The sequence below is a fragment of the Nelumbo lutea genome, chromosome 7 (assembly GCF_056320005.1).
Source record: "Nelumbo lutea isolate HS-2025 chromosome 7, American lotus-T2T, whole genome shotgun sequence".
Taxonomy (NCBI): Eukaryota; Viridiplantae; Streptophyta; class Magnoliopsida; order Proteales; family Nelumbonaceae; genus Nelumbo; species Nelumbo lutea.
This window is the reverse complement of record NC_142690.1, coordinates 56,641,265-56,654,671: the sequence shown is the minus strand read 5'-3', so window position 1 is coordinate 56,654,671 and position 13,407 is coordinate 56,641,265. Positions and strand designations below refer to the sequence as shown.

Genomic DNA, 13,407 nt, shown 5'->3' with positions numbered 1-13,407 from the left:
AAAGTCTTGTTATGTCACTTTCGGTTTGGTCATTTGTCATTTTCTGCTTTGAGTCATTTGTTTCCAAATATGTTTAAGGGAGTGTCTTTATCAAGTCTTCATTGTGAGTCGTGTGAACTGGCAAAGCATTGTAAACATTCTTATTCAATAAGCAATAAAAGATCTCTTTCTCCTTTTCATATTGTTCACTCTGACGTGTGGGGGCCATATCATTTTCCAACTACGGGGGGTTACAAGTACTTTATCCTTTTTATTGATGACTACTCTCGTTACACTTGGATTTATCTCATGAACTCCAAGGATGAAGTACCAGCTATTGTGCAAAAATTTCATGAACTCATCCTCACCCAATTTAGCACTCAAATCAAAATATTCCGTTCTGATAATGCTAAGGAGCATTTTGAGAAAACCCTCTCCGCCTACCTTGAAACTTTTGGGGTTATTAATCAAAGTTCTTGTTCCTATACTCCACAACAGAACGGAGTGGCGGAAAGGAAGAACCGACATGTGGTTGAAGTTTCCCATCCCTCTTGTTTGCATCCCATGTTACTATAAAATTTTGGGGAGATGTTCTTCTTATTGCTACCTTTTCTAACAACTGTATGCCCTCCCGAGTTCTTAACTTCAAAACCCCCTTTAGCCTTCTCTTCCCGGATGAGGATATTTTTTCTCTTCCTCTCCGTGTTTTTGGGTGCACTTGCTATGTGCATATTCACAGCCATCAAAGGCACAAATTTGAACCTAAGGCTCGTAAATGTGTTTTTCATGGATATGCCTCCACACAGAAGGGATATTGTTGTTTTGATCCAGTTAGTGGCACCCGCTTTGTATCTCGGGATGTCACGTTTGCTGAGTTGACTCTCTTCTTTAGTATTTCTCCTGAGGGGGAGCAATCTGAAGAACCCTTTGCTATGTCTCCAGTTGTTCCTCTTCCCATTCCTCTTGAGTCCACTCATGATGTGTCCACTTCTCCCACTGGACCTACCTCCAATATACTTGTTCCTCCTCCTCCACCTCATTCTCCTATAATTCCTCCTCATCCTGTTCTCCAGAGGTGGTACCAAAGGCACAGATTCAAACATGGGCAAGTTGTTTCCACTCCTACAGAAGAATCTCTTGCTCCTCCCATCATTACTGAGGTAACAGGTCAGCCTTCCTCTGATCCATCTACATCTTTCCCAGACATTGACCCTCCTATTGCTCTCCGCAAGGGCAAGCAGAAGTGTACAGCCCATTGTATCTCCAAACACCTGTCTTACAGCCTTCTCTCTCCTTCCTACTACTCTTTTCTTGCTTCTGTTTCTTCTCATGTGATACCCAGGTCCGTACCGGAAGCCTTATCTAAACCGGAATGGAGGGATGCTATGATGGCTGAACTGGATGCTTTGCATAAGAACCATACCTGGGATATTGTTGACTTGCCTGAAGGGAAGGAACCAGTGAGTTGTAAATGGGTGTTTACCATTAAATATCACTCTGACGGATCTATTGAGAGGTTTAAGGCTAGGCAGGTTGCTAAAGGCCACACTTGGATGTATGGTATTGACTATCTTGAGACATTTGCTCTTGTAGCTAAGATGACCTCAGTCCGGGTTTTATTATCTCTAGCCGCTATTTTTGATTGGCCTCTATACCAGTTTGATGTTAAAAATGCCTTCTTAAAAGGAGACCTACATGAAGAGGTCTATATGTCTTTGCCTCCAGGGATGTATGAGAAGGAAATGCAAGGCAAGGTGTGTAAACTGCAGAAATCTATTTATGGTCTCAAACAGTCTCCTCGGGCTTGGCTTGAGAGGTTCAGGGCTGGCTCTTGTCTCCTTTGGTTACACACAAACTCAATCTGATCATACCCTGTTCTTGAAGAGAAATGGCTCTCTGGTGACCTTTTTGATAGTTTATGTTGATAATATTGTGGTCATGAGTAATAATAACACTCAAGATGTTAGTAAACTCAAAAGATTTCTTAACTCAGAATTTGATATCAAGGATTTGGGGGATCTTCGGTATTTTTTGGGCATTGAAGTTGCTAGATCTAAGGATGGTATCCTCATTTCTCAGCGTAAATATGTCCTTGACCTCCTTGTTGAGACTGGTAAACTTGGAGCTAAACCAATCTCCACTCCTATTGATCCCAATCATAAGCTTTCTGCTACAGATGGTGACCTTTTATCTGATAAGGGGGTGTTTCAGAGACTGCTTGGGAAGCTGTTATATCTTTGCATGACTCGGTCGGACATTTCCAATGCAATAAGTGTTATTAGTCAATTTATGCATTCTCCCAGAGAGACTCATTTAGCTGTTGTAGAAAGGGTTCTGTGTTACTTGAAAGGTACTTCAGGGAAAGGTATTCTAATTGCCAAACATGGACACATGAAGTTGGAAGCTTTCACTGATGCTGATTGGGCAGGATGTATTGATGATAAGAGATCTACCTTAAGTTATTGTGCTCTGGTCGCTGGGAACATTGTGTCATGGAGGAGTAAGCAACAGTTTGTAGTTGCTAGATCCTCAGTTGAAGGAGAATACAGGGCAATGGCGCATGGTGTGTCAGAATTACTATGGCTACGATCCCTTTTAGAAGAATTGGGGGTTGACTATGAGAAGCCAATGATGCTCTATTGTGACAACCAAGCAGCTATCAATATTGCACATAATCCTATTCAACATAATAGAACTAAGCACATTGAGGTTGATAGACATTTTATAAGGGAAAGAGTTTCCTCAGGAGAAGTTTGTTTGTCATTCATAATATCAGACGAACAATTGGCTGATATCTTGACCAAGGGAGTTCCGAGAGGGAAAATGACACTACATAAGCAAGCTAGGCATGATTGACATCTATGCTCAGCTTGAGGGGGAGTGTAAAGAGATTGGGCCGAATGGGTCCTAGTATCTTCTCTTGTAATATTTTTTCTATTTTCCTGTTAGCTAATGGGCCTCTCTTAATGGGCCTATTATTTTTTTTTTTTTGGTTTGATCTCTTTATGTAACTGCCTAGCTGGCCGCCCACTTAAGGGCATACTTGTAATTATTTTAACATTAATTTTTAGTGAAAAGGATTAGAGAAGAAAGGCAAGGATTATTCGAACCTTTCTTCTTCTTCCTCCTCTTTTCTCCATCTTCTTCTCTTGTACTGCTGCTCCTACTTTTCTTCCTCCTTTTTTTCTCTCTAATTTTCAAGTTTACACCTATTTTTGAGGACTGGTTTACATTTGTAAAGATTCCTTCAAATACCTGAACTACTTTCATAATCTTTATAATAAATTCTTGAATGACTAATGTATCACACAGACCTTCAGTCATGCACAAAAGCTACTTTCATAATCTTACATGAAAAAAAGTCACCCAATACTCTTATTATGGAAAATCCTTCCATTTGTAGGTGCATCCTGCAAATGCTCCCTTTTAAGGGATTTTGAATTGTCAGCAGTAAAACCAAAAACAACTTTATTCAAGGTGGATGCACTGGAAATGAAACATGGTAAAGGAAATGAGAAAACACAGGAGTTACAAAGTAACTATAGTAATTCCACATCAATGTTAGATGTCCATGATTAAGGTAATAATAAATGCTTACACAGGTAGTAAAAAATCCACACCTATGAACTATAATGTGCAGATTCCAACTTAAATTTTCTGAAATTTTCAAGTAGATTAATGTACGATAATTTAGTGTTTCTAAGTAATAAGATTTTTAAAATATATTCCTGTATTATCATGGTCTCTTTAATAGTGATATCAAATTATGAACCATTGATACCTAAATGAAATTAAACAATGACATTATGTTACTATATAACAGTTTAGTTGCCATAACCCTTGGACCATATAGTTTCTAAACAGGTTAAAAACTAAATGCAAACTATAATTTTTAGAATATTAACACATTCATAATCAATAATGATACAGCCAAAGAAGAAAGTAAATACCATGTTATTTTTTCTTTTAAAATACTCTTGAATTCAGACAAAATACAGAACTGAAAATAATTTTTTGGGTTCATTTACACAGAATCAAAATCAGCATATCAGAATATCCTAACCATGCTTTTTACTTATTCGCTTGGATGGCAAAATATTGCCAGAAAAAAGTAATGTAGAGAATAGATATTTAAATCTTTAAGCATCTTAACCTAACCCATTTCTTAGGTGGAACCACCCAGTGGTTTCCTAATCCCTGTAGTAAATGAGATACATGTGGACACTTTGATATATGGCATGGATCATTGTAAGTTTATTTGACACAATGCCCTACAGCTTCCATGCATTTATTCTCAGGTCCAACTGAAGTACGGGATTCAGTCTTTGTGGAGTTCCAAGCTGCATTGCAAGGAGCACAGATTGCTAGATAATTAAATTATGACAGACTGTTAATTGAAGGTGACTCTAAACTGATAATAGGGTGGTTGAAGGAACCAAAAACAGTAATTTGAAAATACAAGGAATATATGAAAATATTCAAATGGCTGGTTAGAGACATGACAACATATATCCAATGGGAAAGGTGATCAGCCAATGGGATGGCTATTTACTGTGCAAAATGGGGGGGTGCATAAGTCTGAACTATTTTGGGCTCAGGTGTAATTCTGTTTCTGGTTGGAGCTACATCTCGCACCTCTGTTGGATGCTTATTGTTATACTTTGATGTAACCCTTTCTCTTTTTAATAAATTTTTTATCATTTATCAAAAAAAAATCAGCACCACAATAATTTTTCCTAGAATAAATTTGGTCTTTCAACTCCCTACTTTGCTAAAACATCTGCCATTTCATTTGCTGTTCTCCTTATCACCTAATAGAAAAGATGATCCTTCTTGCTAGGGAGTCTATTTCCCTGAAAGCATATCTATAGAGCCAAGGAACAGAATTGACTTGCTGAGTCCATGAGATTATTAGTTGTGACTCACCTTCTACTTCCAATTCTGTGATACCCAGTTGTTTTGCAAAATCTTAAGCCTTGTAATAGGCCCCAAATTTCAGCCTTTACTGAATTCCCAACACCAATTGGACATGAATACAAAGCCACCACTTCAGCTTGGTGATTTTTAAAGACTCCTATTCCTTCCCTTCCAGGATTCCCCATTGAGCTGCCGTCAAAATTAAGCTATAGTCTATTTTTGGCTGAAGGTTCCCAGTCCATTCTCAATCTTTCCTTGAGTCTACCCGTTTGTGCCACTTCATCCCATGCTCTTAGAATGGTATTAGTTGAATACTCCCATAGTTCTTACCCATTGTGCAGTTCTGACTGTTTTTGCCTCAGTCAGCTTTTCTTTGGTTCTGTTTTTTCACTAACGATCCTTTGGTTTCTTTCCACCCATATAGTCCACACTACAGCTGCTTTTGTTGTCCTCCGAAAAATCCTTCCCCTTTTTTCTATTGCCTCAAGAAGTCAGGATTGAATTGGCCTACCACATCTTATGGGGGGTCCCATCTGCAACCAAAAAAAGAACAGACAAAGTCCCAAATACCAGTCACAAAATCACAGGAGATTAACAAGTGAGGGAGAGACTCACCACTAGCTTTGCAAAAGACACACACATGAGGAGAAAGGCACATATTAGGCTTTTTTTTTGTGGCCTGTCACAAGTGTCAATCTTTCCAAGGAACAGCGAAACACTTCCCAATACTAACCTTGAACTTTTGGAGGGATAGGTTTATACCAAATCTCTTGCACTGGGAAATTCACCCTTCCCCCCTGAATCCGAGTGTACAAGTAGGTTGAAAAAGGAGGCACACAAGAACAAACCTTCAGTGGAAGGAGACTAAACTCTGGCATCAAAAACACTTGGGTCCAAAAAAAAACATTTTCCAGTTTAACCCTAAGGTAGTGATTACACAAAATTTAGCAACATGTTCCAATTTGTAATTTGAAAGGGAATAGAAATTAGGGAATTGTAACTTAAGTGGCAGCTCATCAACCCAAAGATCTTCCCAAAACAAAACTTTATTTCCATTACCCACATCAAAATGAATGAAATTTAAAAAGGAAAGTAGCACCTCAAAGATCTTTCCAAGGAGAGCTCAATGAAGTGTGAGTCACCAATTTTGCATCCCAGCCATTTTCCGCTACTCCATGAATGCTTGTAAGGACCCTCTGCCAAAGTCTATCACTCTCTAGAGGAAACCTCCAAAGCCACTTTCCTAGTAAAGTTGTATTTCTCTTTACCAAATTCCCTATGCCCAGTCCCCCTTGATCCTTGGGTCAACAAACCTATTCCCATTTACCAATGATCCTTTTTCTCATCTCCCAGTTCCCACAAAAAGTCTCTCATAATCTTTTCTAGTTGCCTTTCCACCTTCACTAGAATCTTAAAAGTGGATAGGAAATAGATAGGTAAGTTGGCTAAAGTGGATTTAACGAAAGTTATTCTACCCCCTCAAAGAAATGTGATTTCTCTTCCACATGGCTAACTTTTTTGTAAATCTTTCCACAAAAGGTTTTCAGAAACCTTTTGTTTTCAGATTACCCCCCAAAGGCATTCCAAGATATTCTAGGGGTAAGACTTTGAATTCACATCCAAGAATCTCTGCCACTACCTGAATGTCATCTCCTCCCATATTGACTCCTGCCACACAACTTTTCACCCAGTTCACTCTCAATCCCGATATCCTTCAGAAAACCTCCACCAACTCCTTCAGATTCCTCATTCTGGATATATCACCTTCCTCACAAAGAATGATTATGTCATCAGCAAATTGTAAATGAGTTACTGTCACCTCATCCCTTAATCTCCAACCTCTAAACATTGAGTCAGCCCTGATAGTTAGTCTACTAAGCACTTCAGCCATGAAGGTGAAAAGAAAGGGGGAATGGGGTCACCTTGCCTCAAGCCTCTCTTGGTAAGGAAGAAATCTCTAGCAACTCCACTTACTAGAATCAAGAAGTAGACTGAACGGATACACCCATTTATCCATTTCCTCCATTTTTCTCCCAATCCAATCTTTTCCCGGCAAGCCTATTAGGAAAGACCAATTTGCGATATCATAGGCCTTTTCCAAATCTAATTTACAGATTAAACCTTTCCCTCCATACTTCTTTTTCTATGCCACACACTCATTTTCCACAAGAATTTGGTCCATTATTTGTCTCCCTTCTACAAAGGCTCCTTGATTTTACGATGTTATAAAGGGTAAAATAGTTTTTAATCCAACCACCAAGACCTTGGTTATCATTTTGTAGAGGCTACCCACTAGGCTAATGTCTCCCTTTCTTTGTAGGCAAATTTTATTGCATGAAAGGTAAACAGCTGATGCCTTAGCTCATTTGTAGTACAAGGACAACTTCAATGTTCTCAAGGTTTTAAATATTGACACACCCAATACACACGAACTTTGTGTATAGGGTGTTTCTAAGGCATGCAAGACTCTTTTTTGGTTTTGTTTTTTTTTTTCAAAACCAATAAAATTATGATAATATTTATAGAATGTCATGGGAAGAAGACAAAAACCATAAACAAAACCAAACATGTCCCATTAACAGGAAAACTGGAAAACCAAAAGAAATTTTCCAATGTTGTCAAGGTGTAGCCTATGCAACTAAGTGCCCTTGGTTGGGCACTTAACCTAAATGCCTTGACTTGTGGAAACAAGGCACTCGCCTAGGCAACAAAAACCACAAGGTGCACCCCATTCTACCATTTCTATAATATCATGTAAGATTTGTTTTAAAGTTTTACTGTTGAAATTTAAAAGATTCAAGGGTTTTGAGAAGAAATAAAAGAAAGAAAGAAGAGAAGGATAAAGAGGTTACTTTTTCTTTTTTTTATTCTCCTTCTTTCTCTCTTATATTAAATAAAGCAACCTATTTTCTTTTTTTCTTTTATTTACTCTGTTAAATTTTTACATATAAAATTATAGCCCCCTCTAATTGTTAATTTGATATGAAATTGTTCTATAAAATACTTATTATATTAGTATTATTTTTTATAAATGATTATATTAGTATTATTTTTGAAAATATTCAAATTAATATTATTTAAAATACTATTGTCTTTTACACATATTTGTTAAGGCATTGCATAGACAACTAGGTGCCCTTGGTTGGGCACATCACCTGAACACCTTGACTCATAACAACAATGCACCCATCTAAGAGATTAGTTACCTGCACAGGGGACAAAAGTCACAAGGCAGGCGCCTTACTACAATGTTATTATTAAGGCTGCACCTTACTAATATGTGTATTAATACATTTATACATACTATATGTATTATTTATGCTTTGTTTTAAAGTTTTTTTTTATCAGTAAATATGTATTTTATTAAAATTCAGATTGTAAGCAATTTATCCAACTTGGTGATGGGACTGTTGATCCCCTTTACTCACTCTATTCACCCCCTCATTACAGTGTATCCCAAAACAATTGCTGTCTCAGTATACAACTTTGTTTTAAAGTTTTACTATTGAAATTTAAAAGATCCAAGGGCTTTGAGAAGAGAAAAGGAAAGAAAGAAGAAAGGATAAAGAGTTTTCATTTTCTTTTCTGTCTCTTACATTAAATTAAACAGCAGATCCACCCTTTTCCTTTTCCTCTTTGAATTGATCTCTATCTTAAATTTTTACCATATAAAATTATAGCCTTTTTTTAGTTGCTAGTTTTATGAAAATATTGAAATTAATATGTTTAAAATGTTATTGTCTTTTAGACATGATGATTTTCCATGTTTTGAGAGAAAATTTAATGTTCTAATAAAAGGAATTTCTATTTTTTTTCAATTAACATGCAAGTTGAATGGTATATAAAACTAGGGAATTGACCAAAACCAAGATTTTTATTTTTATAAAATTCTTATTGTTAACCAAATTTTAGTTTTTTATTTTATAAAATTCTTATCGCCTAAGCAACTAGGTGCCCTACTGTCCACAAAATCACCTAGATTACAACAATGCATCCTCCTAATTGGTCCACAACAGTATATTGACTCCCCATGCAAATTTTTTACAGGGAAGGTATTATCAAATTGTCCAGATGATATTTTCTGTCACAAACATGGAGAAACACATAACCAATCTGAGGATATATATTCACAAAATAATAATCAAAATTGGCTAGCAAGGTTACCTGCTCAATAGCTTCTTCAGTGAAAGGATGCCAGTACCTCATTCCAACATACACTTTTGCAGGGACATTTTTTGCAGAGAGGGCCTTTCTCAGCTCTTCAGCCTAAAGCACATAAAAGGACATTACAATTTATTATGTAAAACATGCATTGACTCCTAAAAAAAAATCAAAACAAAATTTTCAGAACAATAGTAAATCATGCCCACCACTGTTAAAAAAAAGAAAGGAAAAAAGGATCCAAACAATAACATCTAAAAGACAAATTACTCCACAAACAAAAGATAGACCAGAATGAACACCTTGTTTGCTGGAACACAGCTGCCGAAGGAGAAGAGAAGAAGAAGAAGAAGAAGAAGAGAAAGTTTTGAGAATGGCGGCAATAATCTCTCAGCTGACCCTACTCTATTATAAATAAGTGTATTACATAATGTTACATGAGTTGACTAGACTGCCCCTGATTAGTGATGGGACACCTAGACAAATAAAACACTAAATAAGATTAGGCCCAATAACTAATGACTTAAGACCCAACAAAGATAAACATACATATTAAGACAATCGAACCAACACTCCCCCTCAAGCTAAGCATGGATGTCAATCATGTTTAGTTTGCCAAGTCCGTCCAAGAATTTTACTGAGGCTAGCCCTTTTGTTAGAACATCTGCGATCTGCATCTGGAGGGAGTATAAGGAAAGCGGAGTTCTCCTAAGACTATTCTTTCTCTGACAAAGTGTCGGTCAATCTCAATATGTTTCGTTCTATCATGTTGCATTGGGTTATTTGCAATGTTGTTGGCAGCCTTGTTGTCACAGTACAACTTGAGAGGGATAGCTCCCAGTTTATTCCAAGTTCACCAAGAAGGATCTTAAGCCACAGAAGTTCAACAACACCATGAGACATAGCTCAATATTCAACCTCTGCACTTGATCTTGCAACCACATTTTGTTTTTTACTCCTCCATGTAACTAGATTTCCTCCAACAAAGGTGCAGTACTAGGAAGTGGACTTCCTGTCACCAATAGAACCAGCCCAATCTGCATCAGTATATGCTTCAACTTCAATTTTATTGTGTTTTCTGAACAGAATTCCTTTCCCCGGGCAAGTCTTCAAATATCTGAGAATCCTTTCCACAGCTCTCATGTGAGGGATTTTAGGAGAGTGCATGAACTAACTAACTACATGTACAGCATAAGCAATATCTGGGCAAGTGAGAGACAGATAAATCAACTTCCCCACCAGCTTTTGGTATCTCTTTTTATCAATGTAGTCCTCTCTTACCGATTCCTGTAGACCATGGTTTTGCTCTATTGGAGTATCTACTGGCCTACACCCCATCATACCTGTCTCTTCTAGAAGATTAAGGACATATTTCCGCTGACATATATAGATGCCCTCTTTTGACCTAGCCACTTCAATCCCAAGGAAGTATCTCAGTTGACCCAGGTCTTTGATCTCGAATTCAGTAGCCAAGAGCTCCTTTAGTCTTTTTATCTCTTCCTGATCATCCCCTATAATCACCATATCATCAACATAGACAATAAGTGTTGTAAGTTTTCCATTTTTCTTCCTTATGAACAAGGTATGATCTGCCCCACTTTGAGTGTAACGCCCTTTCTTCATGGCCCCACAAAGCTTCTCAAACCAAGCTCGAGGAGACTGCTTAAGACCATATAATGCTTTTCTCAATTTACACACCTTCCTGCCAAACTCATAACCTGGTGGAGGATCCATGAATGCCTCTTCATGTAGGTCGCCATTTAGGAAAGCATTCTTCACATCCAACTAATGCAGCTCCCATGAGAAGTTTGCAGCTAATGACAATAGAACTCGGATTGTGTTGAGTTTCGCTACTGGAGCAAAGGTTTCTTTGTAGTCAATCCCTTTTTTTTGAGTAAACCCTTTTGCTACAAGTCTGGCCCTGTACCTTTCAATGGACTCGTCCTCCCTATGCTTTACAATGACCACCCACTTGCATCCAACAGTGCTTTTCCCTTCCAGTAGATCCACTAATTCCCAAGTCCTTGCTTTCATTAAGACTTTCATTTCATCGTTCATAGCCTCTTTCCATCTTGGGTCAGACACTACCTATGAATACCTAGTAGGGGCATGCACAAAAGAAAGAGCAAACACAAAGGAACAATAACGAGGAGACAAATGTGAGTAAGACACAAAATCAGCAATGGGGTGCCGGATAGTACAAGAATGGGTAGGCTTACGAAGGGCAATAGGGAGATCCAAATCAGAGGGAAGAGTGATAAGATTACCTAGAGTTGCTGAGACAGGTTGATCCGAGTCCAATTGGTTGCTGTCATGAGTTATAGGGCCCTTTTTCCTTCTGTTGTAGGTGATTCTTATATCTTTTTGTTGCTTGCTGGAGTCTTCAGTAACATCTGCAACATCACGAGTGGTAGCTGGTACAATGGAAGCCTCACTAGATTCACCCGGGATACTACAACTAGGAGGATTAGGAGGAGAAGATGGAAGGTCCGAGGCAGAAAGAGGCACAAAAAAGGAGGGAACAGAAGAATCATCTTCCATCCCGCTAGTCTTCCCCTGAAGAGAATTCTAGGAAGAGTGAAAATAGGATTGAGACTCAAAAAACACCACATCCTTTGTGACATATTTTTTCTTAGTGACTGGATCATAACACTTGTAACCCTTCTGTGTAGGAGAGTACACCAAAAAGATTCCTTTAGTAGCCTTAGGATCCAGCTTGGTCTTCTTTGGATCCTTTACATGTAAAAAACATACACAACCAAAGACCTTCAGTGGAACAGAAAAGTCTGGGAGATGAGGACAAAGGACAGAGAAAGGAGTTTTCATACCCAATACCTTGGATGGGGCATTCGATTTATCAGATATGGTGCAGTAAGGACTGCTTGAGACCAGTAGTGTTTGGGAACCTTGTGCTGAAATAGTAAGGCTCGAGCAGTCTCCAATAGGTGTCTATTCTTGCGCTCAGCAACCCCATTCTGTTGGGGGGTACTAGCACAAGATGACCGATGTATCACTCTAGCATCCTCCATAAACAGGTTCAAGGATCTTTTAAAATATTCAGCAGCATTGTCTGACCTGAATTGCTTAATTTTCTTGGCAAATTGTGTTTCAATCATTTTGTAAAATGCCATGGTTACCCGTGGCACTTCATCGCATCCTTTTAACAAGTAGATCCATGTGCATCGAGAGTAGTGATCAATAAAACTGATAAAATACCGAAAGCCATCAATAGAAACAAGGGGTGAAAGGCCCCAAACATCAGAGTGGACTAAATCAAAGGGAGCTTGAATTTCATTACTAGAAATTGGATAAACAGTTCTACATTGTTTTGACATACTTCACAAACTAAATTTTTACTTGAAACACCCTTGAATAATTCTGGAAACAACACTTCTAATGATGAAAAAGGTAAATCACCTAGCTTAGCATGCCACAGATGTAACCTAGCTATTGACTCCACATTGGACAGACTACTAGTAGCAGATGTTTGTAAGGCCGAACTGATGTCTGCATCAAGGTAGTAGAGACCTCCATACTCATGACCGCTCCCAATCATTCTCTTCGTCAATCTATCCTGGAGGACACAATGAGTAGGAAAAAAAGTTATGCTACAATTCAAATTATTGGTAAGCTTTGAAACAGATAAGCGATTTGAAGAAAGATTGGGAACATGCAGAACAGATTTGAGTGAGAGGTCCTTGCTTAGGTCAACCACCCCTTTCCCATAGATGGTAGAGAGAGAACCATCAGCAACCCTCATCTTATCTGGGCTAGACAATAAATGATAGGAAGAAAATAGAAAAGACATATGTGTCATGTGGTCAGTTGCACCGGAATCAATAATCCAAGAAGCAAGATCAATAGAACTAGTTGCACTAAAAACAAAGACAATACCTGATCTGGCAAGGGAGGTGGAGGCAAGAGAATTGGTCCTTAGACGGGCTAGAGCCCGGCTAAGTACCTCTACCTCATCAGTAGTGAAACCGAAGGACCCGGGTCCAGAGGAATTAGCAATCTATCCCATGGGAGAAGAAGTAATTGTGGATGAGTGTTTTGAGCTATCATCACTGTGACTAGCAACCAAATTCTCACTTGCAGCTTGACCCTTCTGATGCTTCTTATCTTTCCTCAAAGCAGCAGGTTTTAGATGCGGATAGAGAACCCAACAAGTCTCTTTCACATGCTTTTCTCCTCCACAATGGGTGCACTTCAGATGCTTCTTGTCCGAGTACTTATTCCTCTTTTGATTTGTAGAAATTAGGGCCGAATGTTCAACAGGCTGTTCAGCTGGCTTACTTTGAGTATCAACTTGCATCTCTTTTCTTCTAACCTCTTCATTCCTCACAAGGT

General features: G+C 38.3%; 1 protein-coding gene across 1 annotated transcript in view; it reads right to left on the bottom strand.

Annotated features, from left to right (window-relative positions):
- The window catches only part of FC2 (ferrochelatase 2), a 129,603-nt gene that overhangs the window by 46,949 nt on the left and 69,247 nt on the right, over positions 1-13,407 (bottom strand). Inside the window, exon 4 of the mRNA XM_088952771.1 lies at positions 9,061-9,162. Within this exon, the coding sequence (XP_088808897.1) occupies positions 9,061-9,162 (102 nt within the window). The remainder of the gene's footprint in view (positions 1-9,060; positions 9,163-13,407) is intronic.